We start from the raw sequence: 20,701 nt of genomic DNA, 5'->3' as shown, positions 1-20,701 counted from the left end.
ACCTTGCTGTGCGCAAATTGGCTGCTGCGTTTCCTACATTACAACAGTGACTATGCTTCGAAAAGTACTTCATTGGCTGTAAAGCACTTTGTGACATCTTGAGGTCCTGAAAGGGGCTACATAAATGCAAATTCTTTCTTTCCCACCGCCACTCTCAACATTAAAAGAGATCTGTTGTAAACAATTTTACAACACCAAGTTATAGTCCAGCAATTTTATTTTAAATTGCTGGACTATAACTTGGTGTTGTAAAATTGTTTACAATTGTCAACCCCAGTCCATCACCGGCATCTCCACATCTTAAAAGAGATCAGCAGAGTTCTGCTTGGGTGTACAGAACTCTACGAGAAGCAGAATGTCATTCACAGGATACAGTTTAAAGTCAGGCCCCTGCCGTGTACTCTTGATGTTTACCGGGCTCGGCCGGTAGTTGCAGTATAACGGAAGACTAACATGACCGAATTATAACGGACCCGCCCCTCAAGCGTCGCCATCCATTTCATTGAGCATCTTTTGTGTCGGAGTCACTGGGATTCCCCGCAGCGCAAGGGAGGGAGGTTCTGAGTGATTCAAAAGAGTTTTTTTTGTGAATGGGACAGCTCAGATCAGGCAGACAGCAGAGATATAAAGGGGACCCCTTCACATGTCAACACACAACTCGGATCAAATGGCAAAATCCTCGGGCAAGGATTTCACTCCCAGAGCAAGAGGTCATCGCCTTAATTTGAACCGTCTGATCCGGGATCCCACCACAGGGAGTCTGTACTACAGGGGGGACAGTCTTGGAAAGGTGTGTGCAGATATTTCTGGATGTGGGAGGGGAGCTGCAGAAACGGGTACAATCCGATTAAAAATAGCAGCTGATTTGTGTATTCTACCATTGTTTAACATTGAGTTGTTCTTGTGGGATTTGCTATTTAAAAATTCCGATTATGTTTAGATTACAGTTACTTTATTTTAAATGCACATGTTGGATTTACATAAAAGGCACGTTTTATTGAACCGCAAGTTGCCTTTACAATACATTTTATCTGTATTATTGTGGGGGAAATGATAGTTCTAAATAAAACTTATGGGAAACCCCTCGTTTGATCAACTTGCAAAATTTTAGACTTAAAGCGCAGTCCCAAGAGATGCATATTACTTTTATTTATATAAAACATGTTAATAAAGTAAGCCATAATGAACTTTTTAAAATAAAACTGCAAACACGTGTCCTGGGACTTGTCTGTACACGTTTGGACATTGCAAGGCCCGCCCCTTTCCCCTTTGATTGGCATGTGAAAGGTGAGGATGATTGGTTCCCAAGAGTTACAATTTCACTTGCTTTTAAAGACACTGACAATGTTTGTAACAATTTTTAAAATTTTTTTTTTTGATGTGTGTTATCAGGGCGCATTTGCAAAATCTTATCAACTGATCGAAGTTGCAACGAACAAGATCCTGGCTGTGAAAGTAATGCCACTTTCAAGAGCACCCGGAGCACATCAAAGAGAGGAGGTACAAAGAGAAACCTCTTTCCGCAGAGGGGGCAACTTGCCGGGCGGGAAACACACGGGATCAGGCGGGATGCTGGTTTTACACCCTGCCCAATATTACTCTCTATTGATTTCAGCGGAGAGTAAAATCAGGCGGGGAATAAAACCAGCGTTGCACCCGATCCCATCGGTTTCCCCAATGGGCGGGTTAGGTTACGTGAGGCTGTGGAGATCATTCCCAGGATTAGTGCATGAGGCCGAAACTAGGTCAACATTCAAGATTAGATTGGATAGGTGGATGAAGGAAAAGGGGATGGAAGAATATGGGAAGGAGGTGGGTAAATGCGGTTTACTCACGTGGAGGGTAAGCATTGATAGGAACTAGTTGGGCTGAATGGCCTGTTCCTGTGTTGTAATTTCTGTGTATTTCTAACTAATTCCATGTAAGGTCGGTAATTAGATCACTGTAGATAACATCGGGCATTCTAAACCCGAGGAAAACATTCTGAGGGTGAAGATTTAGTCAAGTGTTGGAGTTGCAAGTTGTTCACAAACTGCACTGTGACAAATTCATCTCAGCTTCACCAGTAACAGAACTGTAACATCATGGCTGAAAATGCTCATTCTTCTTTGTCTGCCTTTGCCAACATGGCGGACGGCGCATTATGAGATTGCCTACCCCGCCCGCCATATTGGATTCTTAGGCGCCCGTTTTGCGCCTGAAAAACAGAAGTGGCACCATCGAATTTCTAGACCATGATTCTTTTGTCAACGAGACCAAAAATTGACAGCCAATCTTGATGCACCTGTAACAATGGTCTTTCAACACTTCTCAAGCAGCTAATGAGCCACTGCACTGATCTAAAAGTCCAAAAGCTCATTAATCTAGCTGTGGAGTGCACAATTTTGGAGGAATATTGAACAAAGTAATTTGAAAATAGCCCATTTTGCCAACCAGGCCCTGGCTATTGCAGGATGTTCTGTTATGGAGAAACATAAGTGCACTTTTGATAGTGTAGAGAGGCAGCAAATATACAAAAGAACCAAGAAAAGTGGCAGTACGTCACAGAGTCAACCAATGGACATGGCTTGAAGAAGTTACACTATTTAAAAATGAGCACAGAGGCAAGAATATTGCTGTAAAGTAGCAGCACAGAGCATATATGAATATAAAGAAAATAGTTGTTGAAGATATGTGCAAATAATGTTGCACCCATTACAAAGTAATGGGAGAGAGAATGTAGAGCAGGAAGGAATGTTTTAAAGGTCAAATCTCTGTGCCTCAGCCCCCACTTTATAAAAATATTTGTTTTTGGGATATGGGCGATGTGGGCAAAGCCACCGATGGTGGTGGTGGGCCTTCTCCTTGAACTGCTGCAGTCCTGTGCTGCTGGTGCTCCCACGATGGTGTTAGATAGGGAATTCCAGGATTCATGTTAAAAGGCTAAACTTCTGTATAATTGGAGATGTTAGCAGGGGAATGGGTGGTGCATCCCCAGACATTATATAGTTTAGTCCTTATGACCAATCTGCTGCAGATCTGTTTGGGAGAGAGAATTTAGAAGCCTTGGTGTTTGAAAGAGAGTGCAGAACTCATGCTATGTGACCATATTGTACAGATATGTTATGTTCATAATGTATTACATGCACAATATGCATACAGGCTGATTGTGCACAGGCACATAATAGTACATGTAATAGCGATGCAGTACCTAAATGGATGAGTCCTTTTTTTTTGGTCAGCCAGGTGTCTGATGCTTGTGGAAACGTATCCCATGTTTAAGAATCTCCAAATCAAGCTACTGAAAAATCTATATCCACCTGTTGGGTTTCTGATGGTGCGCACACATCCCATTTACCCAGAGAGATAAGGAGCAGGTTGACAAAGCCAAGGCTTAGGGATCCTCAAGTATTTGAGTGGAGTTTAACTGGCTAAAACCGTGTAGCTCACCAGAGCTCCTTCACCTTGTCTAGCTGGGACCACTCTACCCAATGGGACATTGACTTTCAGGATTATTTGAATGGGAAGAATCCTAGCTCCTGAGTAACCATTAGTGAGCTAGGTTAGCCGATCAATCATTAGCAGTGCCCTGGAATACAGCCTGGTTCAGTATCAGATTACCAATTTTGCCACAGAGAATTAACTTGGTTCTGAGCTTCCATTGCCAGGCATGTAATCTTGGAGTCTTAACCCTAGAGACCCCAATTACGTCCGTGGAGAGAGAAACAAAGTTAACGTTTCAGGTCGAAATTGAGTTGGGCAATGAACACGATAATGAGTTTACGTGAAGTTTTTCAGTCCACTATTTTAATAAAGACACTAACCTGTTTAGGATAAATGGGTTAATGTGGCAGACAAAGGAATTTGTTACTGATATTGGCCAGTGTGATTTCAACCCTGCAATTTCTATTTCCACTGGTATATTCCATGTGTAGCCAGTGTTATATCCACAGTGAATACATTAAAAAAGGGAACATTTTTGTTCTGCAGATTGAGAAGGAGATTGAGCTCCACAGCACTCTCCATCACAGGAATGTTGTTTCCTACTATCATCATTTCGAGGACACTGAGAATATTTATATCATACTGGAATACTGCAGCAGGAAGGTAAGAGCTTAGGAGTTTATTTAAACAATGTGGGTTTAATCAGTGACCAGCTCTAATGCACCTACATATACCTCTGTCTCACTTTCCCCATGTAGCCCCAGTGGATTCAAACCATTTCTGGCAGGCTTATAACCGAGTGAAAGTTTGCAAGATGAATAGAACTATTAAGACATTTTTTATTATTGATGTAATACACAAGGGGGCTATGATCTAATATTAGATATAAAGAGATGAGCAATCTATGAACATTAAAGTTTACTTACTGGTAACCTATACCATCTCTTTAGCACAATGAGTGAAGGATATAAAGGGCCTTTGTCAGCAAAAGGAAAACATAATGGGGGTAACTTTGCCTTTGGGTGATAATGTAAAATGGGTGATATCGATTCAGCCGCCTGTTATACATCTCTCCTGATTTACATTTCCATTGACTTCAATGGAAGATCGGGATGGATGTATAACGGGCAACTGAATCAATATCACCCAAAGTCAAAATTATCCCAAGGAGTGTAATGCTCAACATATTGATAATGTTGCTTTAACATATTGTGGGATTATTGCATCCTATATAATTGCTACATACGTAATCCACTCATTAAAGACATAATGAGAAAAAAGTTAAAATTATTTGTAAAGAGAATGAAAACAAACAGAGAGTAAAAAGATCTAACCACCACAATGTGCAGCCTCTGTGTAGTTTCTTTACTAATACGTCTCTATAAAAAGCCACAAGAGGTAGGTAGCTAAATTATGGCCCGTGAACCATATCTGAGCTGAAAGCCTTGGCAATCTGGCCAACAGAGCCCAGGGAACCCAGCTCCATTTCTCCTTTTCGTGAAGTGATGAGGTCACATAATAGCCACCATTTGTTACAACATTGTTTAGATTCCTGTCTTAGTTTTATCAGACAGCAGTATTTAGACTTGCTGTTCAGTAAAAAAGATACAACGTGGAGTATATGCTCCACCTCTACATGAACTGAGACAAAATATATTTAATTATCGGCAATACCACAAGTGTTACTGGTTACAGGAAACCTCAAAAAGCTACTGTTATTCAGTGCCATTTAATTAATCCTGTCAGAGTGAATCTTCTCCCACCATGAATGAGAAATGCATAACTGTGGTAGGCTGAGAATTACACCACTCTTTATGAAGTGGGTAGCACAAAGAATTTTGCATAGTTCAAGGTATTTTGGGGTAGTTATTAGATTGCTGCCACATTTATGGAATGGACTGAGGAAAATTGAAGGGCAGTCACCGGAGTCATTTTCATTCTTACTGCCTCAGTTGCATCCTATCAGCAGCTAAAAAGCCTTAGCCTAGGAGAGAAATCATCAGAGAGAGAGCATGCAGACATGGTTATAAGCCAGCTCAAGATATCTATCTCAGCCTTGAATAAATTCGACGACTGAGCATCCGCAGCCCTCTGGGGTAGAGAATTCCAAAGATTCACAACCCTCTGAGTGAAGAAATTTCTCCTTATCTCAGTCCTAAATGGCTGACCCCTTATCCTGAGACTAAGCCCCCTAGATCTAGACTCTCCAGCCAAGGGAAACAGCCTCTCAGCATCTACCCTGTCAAGCCCTCTCAGAATCTTACATGTTTTAATAAGATCACCTCTCATTCTTCTAAACACCATAGAATATAGGCCCATTCTACTTAATCTCTTCTCATAGGACAACCCTTTCATCCCAGGAGTCAATTTAATGAACTTTTGTTGCACCGCCTCTAAGACAAGTATATCCTCCCTTAGGTAAGGAGACCAAAACTGTACACCGTACTCCAGGTGTGGTCTCACCAAAGCCCGGTACAATTGCAGCAAGACTTCCTTACTCTTGTACTCCAACCTCCTTGCGATAAAGGCCATTATAACTGTCCCGTGAAAGAAGAAATATGTTGTGCCTTTGCTCTTAAAGAAGTTATAAACTGTAATTAAAATCATTAAAAATAATATTTTAGGGGTTTAATTTTCTGCTTGGGTGGCTTTGATTGTTGCAGCACTTTTGGATGGTTGGACCATGACTTCTTACAGAAAGCTCTACACCCAATCACTACCTTTATCTTGCTAGGCCACTGATAAATCAAATAATGGGAAACTTAACAGATTTTGATTTAGATTCCAATTGTGATGACTAATATCTGAAATCCATTGAATTTACTGGTGTTCTGCTATTCTGCACGTTCTCTTTCCAAGACATTGGCTCACATTCTGAAAGCTAGAAAAGTGCTCACAGAGCCAGAAGCTCGTCATTATCTCCGACAGATAGTATCCGGACTGAAGTACTTGCATCACAAAGGCATAGTGCACAGAGACTTAAAGTTAAGTAAGTAGTCGGTGTTCCTACCAGCTCCTTTTGGTTGTTTTAATATTAAGTTATCAATCAATAAATATATATGGTGGTTCGGTAATTGATGAATACTGGAGTCAGCTTGGCTCAATGGGTAACAATTACACCTGAGTCAGAAGATTGTAGATCAAGCTTCAGGAGCGTATAGTCTAGCCTGACTCCAGTGAAGTATTGAGAGGTGCTGCATTATTGGCGGTGTCATCTTTCAGTTGAGATATGAAGTGGCTTGGGACCTTTTCCCACGTTAAAGGTGCTGCAAGTTGTTGTTCATAGACACTGGCTCATTTCTGTTGATATACACTGTGTTCATTAATTGATAGATACTGACTCATTCAATAGATGCATATTGTGGCTTCTTTTCTCTACAGGTAATCTCTTTGTAAATAAAAATATGGAAGTTAAAATTGGTGACTTTGGGCTTGCTACAAAGCTGGAGGAGCAGAAGAGAGGGTAAGCAGATTGAAGGTTAGGTGGGAAATTATAATTAAGCACTGCACGCCGACTCACCTTGTGTGATGTCTTGTCTGAAGTAAACTTGTCCAGGTGTTGCAGATGTTCTAATCCCAGGATATACCTCAATTTAACTCTGCACTGGATAAAACACATGCTGACATCGGATGCTGGGTGACATTCAGCCTTTCACTGGCCCATTGTTTTTATTAATGGTGGTAATCATGGCATTCACTGTTTAAGTTGCATACCACAGAGGGTAGATTTTTCTCTTTGTTGTGCCTGGGAATGCTCTGCTCCCAGGCGTAGCAAAGAGAAAATATAGTGGCGGGGAGACTCACTGCGTCATGTCTCCACCCCTACTGCATTCCCCTGGGATTTCCAAGGGTTTCCAAAGTCCTTGTAAAAAGGTCTGCAAATGCATTAGGCAGACGGCCAATAAGAATGTAAGTGAGGCAGACGGGGACTTCTTGGACCTCCCGCCTCATTTTCCTCTCAGTATATTGGTGGGGTGTCCAAATGGAGGGGCATCTCAAGGAGCGGATGGTGGAGTTTGTGGCAGGATGGGGGGTGGGGGGGCATCTCCAAGGGCCCTGGGGCAGATTAGAGATCCATGTAGGCACAAGTTCAATGAAAAGTACATTTTCTCTCCCCTCCCTCAGCATGAACTTGCAGCCTCTGGCTCCTGCTCTTCATCAGCAGCAGCCAGAAGGCCCTGATGTTGGAAACCAAAAGCACAGCTGCAGGCCTCTTTGGTCTTACAGCTAACATTCCTTTTTCCATCCTCAGTTGAGGTACAAGGGCCTGCCATGGGTGTGGGCTTAGGAAATTTAAGAGCACGGGTCCTGCAGCAGGCGCAGCGCAGGAAACTACAAGAGGAAACTCGTCCATCGTGTGGAGCACACTAAAATATAATTGAGCAACCATATCTTGCACATACACCCAAAGTCAAACCTACCTTGTATAGAATGGTAACAACCATCCCTTTCTGTGTATCACTTGTTCCATTTGATGTAATATTATTTTAGATGAAAAGGTTGTAATTTTATTTAAAAATGACAATTCATATTCAGTATATTTTTTCCACTTTTCTATTTTTGAACAGGATTATCTGCGGTACTCGTAGTTACTTAGCTCCAGAAGTTCTCAGCATGAGGCGACACGTGTACAAGTCGGATATCTGGGCTCTTGGTTGCGTTTTGTAAGTCAGCCTTCTGCACAATGTGCTCGATATATGAGTATTTAGTGACATGAACCCTTTGTCCCTTTCTACAATAATTATTCAACGTTAAGTTCAACATGCAGTCAGTTGAAATTTCACCCCAAATAATTATTCATTTTTGAACCACTGGGTTTCCAAAGTGCACTCAATAGATTTGAAGCAGGCGAACAATAATTTCAACCCAGTTTATTGATCTTCCAGGTTTTTAAGAGAGAGATTACAGTGAAACCTTAATTATTCACACGCTCATTATCTGCAGGCTTTATAACCCACTGGATTTTTTTTGAAGAAATTCATGGTTGCCAGAATTTTTATAGGACTAGCGGCAGCTACAATTTATTTAAAAAAAATAAGAAAGACACTTAGGGGTAGGATTTCCGTGGAATTCTCCCTATCTCCTGTTGTAACTTTGGCGGAAACAATGAAGAAACAGCGGAAGCCACCATTTCCCCAGGGATACCTCTGATATTTTGCGTGAAATTATGGCAGGAGATCAGGAGAATCGATACAGTAGTTCCAGGTGTTTCAGTTTAAAATAAAGGGAGAAGTTTATGAAGTTCCTTTCAAACGCCTGTTGATAGGAGGTTTAACAATGCTCAATTATCCACCAGTTGCTATGACACATGGGGGGCCTCCCTTACATCAGATAAAGAAGGTTCCAGAAATAGAAAACCAAAAAAAAAAGATAGCGTATAGGTGCCCAGCAGAAACCAGCCTTATTTATCTGGCACTGATAACATTGAGGCAATTGGGTTTCCAGACCCTCGTATATGACTATCTCACCACACTAAACCTTCTATAACAGAGCTTCAGAGTGTTCCAGCTACTGCGGAGGTGGGGTAAAAACCTGAAGCTCCTCTCGGTGCACGTTATCTGAATTTAAATAGATCTGGGGGAGGGAGGAGAAGTTACCTTGCCAAATGCCTGAACCCTCTGAGTTGGAAGGTTGTAGGTTCAAGCCCCACTCCGAGATTTGATGCATAATCCAAGATGACTCTCCAGTGCCTTACTGATAAAGTACATCGTCAGAGGTGCTGCTCTTCGGGTGCATCATTAGATCGAGGCCCTCTCCGCCTGTTCCGTGCTTCATGTGCATGTTGAAGATCCTATGACATGATTCATGGAAGAGTAATAGGTTCTTCTGTGTCCTATCAATGTTCCTCCCTCAACCAACAGCACTAGGAAAAAAAAATTAACTGGTCATTTATCTTATTGTGATTTGTGGCACCTTGCTGTCATGTGGGACCAGCATGACCTGACACATTTGCCTACATAACAATCACTACATTTGAAAGCAATTGTCTTATGTGAAGCACTTTGAGACATAGATGTAAGTCATTCTTTTATTTACTCCTTTTGGACCTGTTTCAAGTGTGGATGGAAACTCTATGCTCAACTGGACAAAATTGCTTCAGTGCTTTATTTCTGTTGCTGGGATCCAGCTTAAAACCACATTGAAATAATTAGTCAGAAACTTTAAACATTTCTTGGCAGGACTGGGTGGCACAGCTGGTTAACACTTTCACGTTAAATGCTTGGGTTTAAATCCAGTCCATATTTGTAGAACAATTGTCCCCTCTTTTTGATGACCGTAAGGATCTTCCATGAAATGTGGATGTCTCAGTCCAGTTCTTAGTTGCTGCGTGTCAACAGCTGAAAATTGTTGATACATTGGGGGTAATTTTGACTTTGGACAATAGTTTAAAATGCACGACAACCCGTGAAATCAATGGGAATGAAAGAGGGGGGGAGAGGTGTTTACTGGGTGGCCAAGCCGATAACGCCCATTTTATACTAAAGTCAAAATTACCCCCATTGACACAAATTCATACCAAATTTGGTTCTCACTCAGAATGGCCAAAAAGATGTTCTAGCAAAGAGTTAGCACAGACACAATAGACCAAATTGTCTCCTTCCTCTGTGCTGTAAACTTGTAAGGGCTCTCTAGGTTCCCTCTGGGTGCTTGACAGGTACAGTGCATGTGAGGGGAGGTGTGCCCACAATTTTCCTTGCCTGGGCCATTTCATTGGACTGACGCACTTCCAGCCAAGGTCTGGCCCGCAGCAAGGCCTTGTGTAGGGATTGAGGGGGTGGAAGCAGCTGGTCACTGCAACAAGGTTTTCCGGGTGGGTAGAGGGGGAATGGGGGGGAAGGGCTAATAAAATACCTTACTGTCAGCTTCTTTCTATGGAGTTCTCCTGGGACCCTTGCACACCCTCTGGTCCACGGAGGGTCCCGGTCCATTTTTTCAGGTGGGCCCCAGGCAGGTGAAGAGGAAAGTGAGGCGGGAGACCAGGAACATTCCATCCTGCCTCACTTTCATATTCGTGCTGGGCCTATGCCTACTGCCAGCCCTGTTACTTGAGTTTGAGAAAGCCTCGGAAATCCCTTGGCAGTTTAGTGGGGTGGAGACCTGACCCAGTGGGTCCTTCACCATTTCCTCATTGCTGTACCTGGAAAGTGAGTGTTTCCCAGTCAAAGGAAGAGGAGACTCTGTCCTCTGTGGTTTTCATGACAACTGGTTTGATGTGTAGAAAAATTGAAAATCTAGGTGCTGGACAGAATAAGGAAACTCTGACCTGTGACACCGCCGGTAAAGATTATGCAGGCAGAAAGAAAATGGGTGACTGCCAGGCAGAGTAAAAGGACTGGGCAGGTAGAGCAGGAGTCCCCTGGGCCCATCTCCCTCTCAAACTGTTGGGGGAGATGGCTTATCAGGGGAAAGCAGCAAGAGCCAAGTTCGTGGCACCACGGGTGGCTCTGCTGCACAGGAGTGGAGGAATAAGAGTGGCAGGGCTATATTGATGGGGGATTCAATTGTAAGGGGAACAGACACATATTTCTGCAGCCGCAAACGTGACTCCAGGATGGTATGTTGCCTCCCTGGTGCTAGGGTTAAGGATGTCACGGAGCGGCCGCAGGGCATTCTGGAGGGGGAGGGTGAACAGCCAGTAGTCGTGGTCTATATCGGTACCAACGACATAGATAAAAAAAGGGATGAGGTCCTGCAAGGTGAATTTAAGGAGTTAGGAGATAAATTAAAAAGCAGGACCTCAAAGATCGTGATCTCAGGATTACTACCAGTGCCACGTGCTAGTGAGTATAGGAACAGGAGAATAGACAGGATGAATGCATGGCAGCAGGGATGGTGTAGGAGGGAGGGATTTAGATTCCTGGGACATTGGGACCGGTTCTGGGGAAGGTGGGACCTGTACAAGTGGGACGGGCTACACCCGAGCAGGACTGGGACCGATGTCCTCGCGGGGGTGTTTGCTAGTGCTGTTGGGGAAGGTTTAAACTAGGGGGATGGGAACCTGAGCAGGAAGACAGAGGAGGGGGAAACAAGGATAGAAACAAAAGACAGAAAGGGAAGAAGCAATAGTGGAAGGCAGAGAAAACAAGGGCGAGAAACAAATAGGGCCATAGTGCAAAATAAAACTAAGATGACCAGCAATCTTAAAAAGACAAGTCTAAAGGCATTGTGTCTTAATACGCGGAGCATTCGCAATAAGGTAGATGAATTAACAGCGCAGATAGATATTAATGGTTATGATACAGTTGCGATTATGGAGACATGGCTGCAGGGTGACCAAGGATGGGAACTGAGCATCCAGGGGTATTCAATATTTAGGAGGGACAGGCAAAAAGGGAAAGGAGGTGGGGTAGCATTGTTAGTAAAGGAGGAAATCAATGCAATAGTGAGGAAGGATATTGGCTCGGAAAATCACGATGTGGAATCTGTATGGGTGGAGCTAAGAATCACCAAGGGGCAGAAAACGTTGGTGGGGGTTGTCTATAGGCCCCCAAACAGTAGTGGAGGTTTAGGGGGAGGGCATTAAACAGGAAATTAGAGACGCATGCAAGAAGGGTACAACAATAATCATGGGTGACTTTAATCTACATATAGATTGGTCAAACCAAATTAGCAATAATACTGTGGGGGAGGAATTCCTGGAGTGTGTACGTGATGGTTTTCTGGACCAATACGTTGAGGAACTAACTAGAGAACAGGCGATCCTAGACTGGGTATTGTGCAATGAGAAAGGATTAATTAACAATCTTGTTGTGCGGGGTCCCTTACGGAAGAGCGACCATAACATGATAGAATTCCTCGTTAAGATGGAGAGTGAAGTAGTTGAATCCGAAAGTAGGGTCCTGAATCTAAATAAAGGAAATTACGAAAGTATGAGGTGCGAGTTGGCTATGATAGATTGTAGAACTTTACTAAAAGGGATGACGGTGGATAGGCAATGGCTAATATTTAAAGAACGTGTGCAGGAATTACAACAATTATTCATTCCTGTCTGGCACAAAAATAAAACAGGAAAGGTGGCTCAACTGTGGCTTACAAAAGAAATTAGGAATAGTATTAGATTCCAAAGAGGAGACATATAAAATTGCCAGAAAAAGCCTGAGGATTGGGAGCAGTTCAGAATTCAGCAAAGGAGGACAAAGATTGATTAAGAGGGGAAAAATAGAGTATGAGAGTAAACTAGCAGGGAACATAAAAACTGACTGTAAAAGCTTCTATAAATATGTGAGGAGAAAGAGATTAGTGAAGACAAATGTAGGTCCCTTACAGTCAGAAATGGGGGAAATTATAATGGGGAACAAAGAAATGGCAGAACAATTAAACACATACTTTGGTTCTGTCTTCATAAAGGAGGACACAAATAACCTGCCCGAAATGTTAGGGAACCAAGGGTCTAGTGAGAGGGAGGAACTGAAGGAAACCAGTATTACTAAAAAAATAGTGCTAGGGAAATTAATGGGGCTAAAGGCTGACAAATCCCCAGGGCTTGATAATCTACATCCCAGAGTACTAAAGGAAGTGGCCCTGGAAATAGTGGATGCATTGGTGATCATCTTCCAAAATTCTATAGACTCTGGAACAGTTCCTACAGATTGGAGGGTGGCAAATGTAACCCCACTATTTAAAAAAGGAGGGAGAGGAAAAACAGGGAATTACAGACCAGTTAGCCAAACATCAGTAGTGGGGAAAATGCTAGAGTCTATTATAAAAGATGTGATAACAGAACACTTGGAAGGCATTAACGGGATTGGACAAAGTCAGCATGGGTTTATGAAAGGGAAATCATGCTTAACAAATCTACTGGAGTTTTTTGAGGATGTAACTAGTAGAATAGATAGGGGAGAATCAGTGGATGTGGTGTACTTGGATTTTCAGAAGGCTTTTGATAAGGTCCCACACAAGAGGTTAGTGTGCAAAATTAAAGCACATGTGATTGGGGGGGATATACTGGCATGGATTGAGAATTGGTTGACAGACAGGAAACAGAGAGTAGGAATAAACGGGTCTTTTTCCGGGTGGCAGGCAGTGACTAGTGGGGTACCGCAGGGACCAGTACTTGGGCCCCGGCTATTCACAGTGATTTGGATGAGGGAACTAAATAACATTTCCAAGTTTGCAGACGACACAAAGCTGGGGTGGAATGTGAGCTGTGAGGAGGATGCAAAGAGGCTCCAATGTGATTTAGACAAGTTGGGTGAGTGGGCAAGAACATGGCAGATGCAGTATAACGTGGGGTTATCCACTTTGGTTGTAAAAACAGAAAGGCAGATTATTATCTGAATGGTGATAGATTGGGAAAAGGGGAGGTGCAACGAGACCTGGGTGTCCTTGTATACCAGTCACTGAAAGCAAACATTCAGGTGCAGCAAGCAGTTAGGAAGGCGAATGGTATGTTGGCCTTCATTGTAAGAGGATTTGAGTACAGGAGCAGGGATGCCTTACTACATTTATACAGGGCCTTGCTGAGACCACATCTGGAGTATTGTGTGCAGTTTTGGTCTCCTTATCTGAGGAAGGACGTCCTTGCCATGGAGGGAGTGCAACGAAGGTTTACCAGGCTGATTCCTGGGATGGCAGGACTGACGTATGAGGAGAGATTGGGTCGACTAGGCCTATATTCTCTAGAGTTTAGAAGAATGAGAGGTGATCTCATCGAAACATATAAAATTCTAACAGGACTAGACAGACTAGATGCAGGGAGGATGTTCCCGATGGCTGGGGAGTCCAGAATCAGGGGTCACAGTCTCAGGATACGGGGTATGCCATTTAGAACCGAGATGAGGAGAAATTTCTTCACTCAGAGGGTGGTGAACCTGTGAAATTCTCTACCACAGAAGGCAGTGGAGGCCAAGTCATTAGATGTATTCAGGAAGGAGATAGATATATATCTTAATGCTAAAGGGATATGGGGAAAAAGCGGGAACAGGGTACTGAGTTAGACGATAAGCCATGATCATTTTGAATGGCGGAGCAGGCCTGAAGGGCCGAATGGCCTTCTGTTGCTCCTATTTTCTATGTTTCTATGATTGATCCTGACTGATTTGCCCACGAAACATTCCCCAGCACGGTCATTGCTCGCTTTAGTCAGCACAAAAATTCACTCAAAACTAAAAATTTAGTATTCCAACTATCCTTTCCCCTCTGCTGGTCTGCTCCCACTGGCCATTTTGCAGGTGAGAGCAAATTTGAAAAAGAATGCTATTTGATTGGCTAAAAACCAGCCTCAAAGGACCATTTTTTTTTCCAGCCAATCAAATGGTTATGTCATAGATGTGACAAAGTCAATCTTTAATGACTTTACGTCGAACAGGAAGGGCCCACTGACTAGGAATAAACTCCCCTACCGCCACTGGGAGAAGAGTAAACTCGCCCTTGGCACACCAGGGGTTAATCCAACATCCTTTTAGATGTAGTATTATACTCAGAATCCGCGAGGTTATGTTTTTCCGTAGAAATGAATTGTCCAGATGTCCTGTTCATCACTATTCCAAATCACCTTAGTGAAGAATACCCCTTAACATTAGTGAAGTGGATTCTGCAAAATTAGCTCAGTAATTATTTCTTTGCAGATGCCCTTTTCATGTGCACTTTTCACGATAGGTAATTAGAATCAGGTAGAAGAGGAGTCAGGATAACAATGTCACAGGTAAGTTTCTTTGCCAAAAACGTAGTCTGTATCTGAAGAAGACATGGATTATTTTGGAATGTTGTGCAGAATTTCAAATTTTTGAATGTTTACCAAAATGCAAAACCTTAATAAATCCTGATGGGGAAAGGAAAAGATGCATTATGTATTTTCATACACAGTGATTTTTTTTTTAATGCTGATACACAATGGAATGTTCCAAACCAGAATAAAAGGCATTCTCTTCATTCTTTAGCTATACAATGCTGTCTGGTCATTTGCCTTTCAAAATCTCAGACATCAAAGACACATACCAGATGCTCAGGGAGGCAAAGTACAGCATACCAAACTCATTGTCTCCAGCTGCTCAGCACCTGACTGCCAGTTTATTAGCAAAGAACCCAGAGGATCGACCAAGCCTCGATGAGATCATTCAACATGATTTTTTCACACAGGTGTGTGTCCTATATATCGCTATACGTTTTTCAATTTCCTGTTGCAGGACTAACCATTAAAATAATTTTAAAAATACTCTGAGTTGGGGGGATGAAGTAATGAAGCCAAAAGAATAAAGCACAGTGTTAGCAATGTTGTGACACATCATCTTGGAGCGTAAACAACCTCCAACATGGAATGCTCCATGTACTGAAATGAGTCTTGGTAGTGCCACCTAATGGAGCCCAATTGTATCTCTACTGGGATGGCATGGAAGACTCCCCCAGTCCCTTCTTGTACCTTCTCAGCTGTAGGTGTGCAGGGATACTAAGAAGGAGTTAGGGAAAAAATTATCTTAAGTGATATTTATTTGCAATCACCTTTATTTATAGATTGACCAATTATGTGTCTCAAGTTTTTTTTTATTATTCGTTCATGGGATGTGGGCGTCGCTGGCGAGGGCAGCATTTATTGCCCATCCCTAATTGCCCTTGAGAAGGTGGTGGTGAGCCGCCTTCTTGAACCGCTGCAGTCCGTGTGGTGAAGGTTCTCCCACAGTGCTGTTAGGAAGGGAGTTCCAGGATTTTGACCCAGCGACGATGAAGGAACGGCGATATATTTCCAAGTCGGGATGGTGTGTGACTTGGAGGGGAACGTGCAGGTGGTGCTGTTCCCATGTACCAGCTGCTCTTGTCCTAGGTGGTGGAGGTCGCAGGTTTGGGAGGTGCTGTCAAAGAAGCCTTGGCGAGTTGCTGTAGTGCATCCTGTGAATGGTACACACTGCAGCCACAGTGCGCCGGTGGTGAAGGGAGTGAATGTTTAGGGTGGTGGATGGGGTGCCAGTCAAGCGGGCTGCTTTGTCCTGGATGGTGTTGAGCTTCTTGAGTGTTGTTGGAGCTGCACTCATCCAGGCAAGAGGAGAGTATTCCATCACACTCCTGACTTGTGCCTTGTAGATGGTGGAAAGGCTTTGGGGAGTAGGAGATGAATTACTCACCACAGAATACCCAGCCTCTGACTTGATCTTGTAGCCACAGTATTTATATGGCTGGTCCAGTTAAGTTTCTGGTCAGTGGTGACCCCCAGGATGTTGATGGTGGGGGATTCGGCGATGGTAATGCCGTTGAATGTCAAGGGGAGGTGGTTAGACTCTCTCTTGTTGGAGATGGTCATTACCTGGCACTTGTCTGGCACGAATGTTACTTGCCACTTATCAGCCCAAGCCTGGATGTTGTCCAGGTCTTGTTGCATGCGGGCTCGGACTGCTTCATTATTTGAGGGGTTGCGAATGGAACTGAACACTGAAGTCAAATGTAAGAAAGTCTAGATTTCCACTGTGGACAAAGCCAATTGAGAAGAGGTAGTGAGCAAAAGGCACTTTATTAATAAGAATATTTGTTAAAATAATTTTTTGGCCAGTACTCTGCAATGTGGTCACAATAGGATCAAATGATGTGCTAACCATCATACTCCTATTTATAGGAGCAGGAGTAGGCTATTCTGCCCATAGATCCTGCTCTACCATTTTAATAGCTATAGTAGCCCCTTATCTTTTTATTCCAAATTTCTTGCCTTTTATTTTTTTTTACTTTTCTTGCTTTCTTTTCTGCAGATATCACCTGGGGCATGAGCACTGCCAGCCTTCTGACTTAAGGTTTTTCCTTATGTGTGAGCCTAGGCAATGGAAATCAGAAGGCTAACTGTGGGAGGGAGCAACATAGCCTGTCTTCACCGGACGTCCACCTCTAGTAAGGGTTGGGAGGGAGGGGGGAGTGTCCCTGAATTGTAATCAGGAGCAGGGCCCCTGGGTGATTTTGAATTTTACTGTTCCAGGGCATTGGGACCAATTCTAGCGTTTCCTACAGTGACCTTGGCTGAGTGATCAGATAGCATATCAAGGATCAAACCTGGGCCTTTGTGATCTGAATTGTTCAGTAGCCAGTGAGCCATCAAGGGGACCCAGTTTAAAACAGTACTGAATAACCACCATCGCCCACTCAACTAGAACTAATCGTACTTCATTTCCTGCAACGTTCTGAAGTGATTTTGCTGCCTGTCTGTCTCAATCATCTCAGTGACTGGCTGTCATTTATGGTTGCTTGCCTGTCTGGTTTTTGAGTCGAGTGTGGAAATTTTTAAAACATAAACATGAAGCCAACTTTCTGGTTTTAAAACAGGGGTTCATTTTTCCATTTGTTTCTCTGCCTCGAGAGAGACATTAATTATTAAAGTTATTAAGGTTTTGATGGATTTTTATCATCGGCAAATCAAATCCCAGAACTGCAGTCCTTGTTCCCACCCCTTATCCTGCTCCCTGTCTAGTTTTCACTTGACAAAGGGGGGTGGCAGTCCTACCACCATAACAGTTCAGTGGATGAATACAGCATTAATACTTGGAAAAAATAAATGTATGGCTGCTTTATCTCACATTTTAGGGCCTCACTCCTGAAAATCTCTCACCCAGCTGCTGTTATACCTCACCCACCGTCAGCACATCAAAGAACCTGTTAGAAAGAGCTGGGAAATACTTCTTCAGAAAGAAAAAGGGCAACAAGAGATTTCCTGACCATCCAGGTATGCATTAACCTCCTCCAGCCCTACAACCCTCTCTGATCTCTGCGCTCCTCCAATTCTGGCCTCTTGTGCATTCCCGGTTTTTATCACCTCACCATTGGCCGTGCCTTCAGCTGCCTAGGCCCTAAGCTTTGGAATTCCCTCCCTAAAACTCTCCACCTCTCTACCTGTCTCTCCTCCTTTTAAGTCACTCCTTAAAACCTACTTCTTTGACCAAGCTGTTGGTCACCTGTCCTAATATCTCTTTGTGACTCAGGGTCAAATTTTGTCTTATAACACTCTTGTGAAGCGCCTTGGGACGTTTTACTATGTTAAAGGTGCTATATAAATGCAAGTTGTTGTTTTAGTCACTGCATTTTGAGTCATACAATTTTGAACTTCCATTTTCCACATTCAGAAATGGAGCCCAATAGACTAAACATACTAGTGGTAGGCTGATGTCACTGGGATCCCAAGCTCACAAAATAAGGGCAGGTGAAGAAGGTCCTTCTCATTCTTTCACAATAATACTAATGGAAACATTCTCTCATTAATCAGTCTGGGTCAACTGAGATTTTCAAGATTGGGATCGACAGATTTTTATCAGGTAAGGGTATCAAGGGATATGGATGTTTCTAATAGTCAGACTTTATGGCCTTAAAAGGGCAGGCTAGGTTGTGCATAGATCCACCTTAGCAGCAAAATAATATATTGTGCATTACATAGCATAGTTTTCCTGTCATTATAAAACAGCCCATCATCCGACTTACCGTGAGCAAAGCCACGGGGAATTTGCTACTATTGTGAAACAAAGACAAACCACAATTGTGTTTATAAAGGGCCAGACATTTCTTGGCTCTGATCCAGTCTGACTGGACTGAAATTTTAAGCAGTTCTCTGATAATTTTATTGTAAAGGTAAATTTGGTACTTCCTAAATGCTGATATATTAAAAACATATCGAATAATTGTTCATTATTATTGTTACACACTAGTGTTTTCAACAATATTTAGAATCGCTATATAAAATAATTTTAAAGTGTGCTATGATAGACACAATCATCTTTTATTTCCTTATGTGTAGAAAATTTCCCAATAGAACAAGATGAAGTAATTAACCTGAGCAGAGGATTGAAGATGTTAAAAGCCAATGAACAGTGTAAAATTAGACACAACGGCAGTGAGGTTGGAGAAGGTGAGGTAGGTTGATACAGCTGAAAGCCAGTTCTAAAAGACTACTTGCAAGAAAAATGTCTGCCCGTATTGTGGCGTAAATGGTTCAAATCTATTGATCACTTTTGGTGGTATATGCATTAAATTAAATTGTGGTCAGAGTACTGTAAATTGTATTGTTAAAGACTATTGCAAGTTTATGATACTAGCTGATTCTCCGTGGCATTGCTCTCCGGTAGACTGGGTTCTGAAACATAGTTGTGATGTTTAGCTGCCATGGTGGAGCTAAAGGGACGTGGCCTGTCCCTTTAAGGCTGCCATTCCGGTACTCCCTGTGGGAAAGTTGCCTAAATAGGTACATCTTGCAATCCGTTGGAGGCTAATTGTTGAGGAAAGTTTCTGTAGATTGGCAGCTGCTTGTAAATCTCTGGTCCCTGGTCTTGAGGAAATGTGAAGTTATCAAGGTCAGAAAAAACAGCTGGGACTGGCTAACTTTCTTCTTTTCATACTTTTGATGCCCTTAAGTGTGATGTACATGAACTAGAAGCAAAGCTATGATCACCCAGTTCAAACTGTTTCCTGATAAAAATAATTCATAATAGATTGCGCTGAAGTATGTTAGCATGTCAGCTTGGCTCAGTTAGTAGTACTGTTGACTATGAGTCATAAGATTGTGGTTCAAGTCCCACACCAAGATTTGAGTGCATAATCTAGACTGATACTGCAGTGCCATATTGAGGGAGCACTGCACTGTCAGGGGTGCCGTCTTTCAGGTGAGAAGTTAAACTGAAGTCCTGTCTGAGTGGAAGTCAAAATACCAGTAGTGGGAAAACAGTAGGGAAGGTATTCTGGGAGAGTGAGATCAAATGTGCCACAGTAATTTCTTCGAGTTAACCTCTCGAGAGGTAAAGTAGTCAAGTATTCTCAGATTCCAGCAGCTTTAATGTGATCAGCACCTCCATGAACGTATTGCTGGTGAATCTCTTTCGGAGTATGGCCCTTCTAGATGTCTTAAATGAAAACTGTGCAGTTTTCAGAATTGCTGTACACGGTAATGGGAGTCAACGTAGTTGGAGACATTGAAGTCTCTGGGAGTAATTTTGACTTCGTGCAATAGTGTAGAACGGGTGTCAGCGAATCGGCAGCCCATTTTACATCTCTCCCGATTTTTGTTACCATTGACTTCAGTGTCAAAGTCAAAATCTACCGCTCTGTCATTAAAAGCATGCAAAGTAGACAGTTTCCTTTGCTTTCTAGATTCCAGCAAGATGCAACAATTTTCTGTTTAGTTGATAAGTTTGAGTCTATAGACACCGATTCTTTTGACAGTTGTGAATATTAAGGAGACTCCAAGCTGAATCTTGTGATTGTAATGTGATAGTATCATTGATTTATATAGTTACACACTGTCTTTACCAATTGAGTCACTGGAGTAAATTCATTACTTAATTGAAATACCAAAAGGGCTGGGATTCTCCATTTCTGTGCCCTCCAG

General features: G+C 42.7%; 1 protein-coding gene across 1 annotated transcript in view; it reads left to right on the top strand.

The window, feature by feature from the left end:
• The first annotated feature begins 667 nt into the window (after positions 1 to 667).
• Positions 668 to 20,701, top strand: part of LOC137299691 (serine/threonine-protein kinase PLK2-like) — a 36,268-nt gene continuing 16,234 nt past the window's right edge. Inside the window, exons 1-9 of the mRNA XM_067968630.1 lie at positions 668 to 790; positions 1,393 to 1,500; positions 3,970 to 4,086; positions 6,283 to 6,412; positions 6,805 to 6,886; positions 7,992 to 8,087; positions 15,303 to 15,501; positions 17,917 to 18,055; positions 19,118 to 19,233. Coding sequence (XP_067824731.1) covers positions 668 to 790; positions 1,393 to 1,500; positions 3,970 to 4,086; positions 6,283 to 6,412; positions 6,805 to 6,886; positions 7,992 to 8,087; positions 15,303 to 15,501; positions 17,917 to 18,055; positions 19,118 to 19,233 — 1,110 coding nt within the window. The remainder of the gene's footprint in view (positions 791 to 1,392; positions 1,501 to 3,969; positions 4,087 to 6,282; positions 6,413 to 6,804; positions 6,887 to 7,991; positions 8,088 to 15,302; positions 15,502 to 17,916; positions 18,056 to 19,117; positions 19,234 to 20,701) is intronic.

Source organism: Heptranchias perlo, chromosome 29 (genome assembly GCF_035084215.1).
Source record: "Heptranchias perlo isolate sHepPer1 chromosome 29, sHepPer1.hap1, whole genome shotgun sequence".
Lineage (NCBI taxonomy): Eukaryota > Metazoa > Chordata > Chondrichthyes > Hexanchiformes > Hexanchidae > Heptranchias > Heptranchias perlo.
Note: the sequence above shows the minus strand (reverse complement) of the source record. Positions and strands in the feature narration are given on the sequence as shown.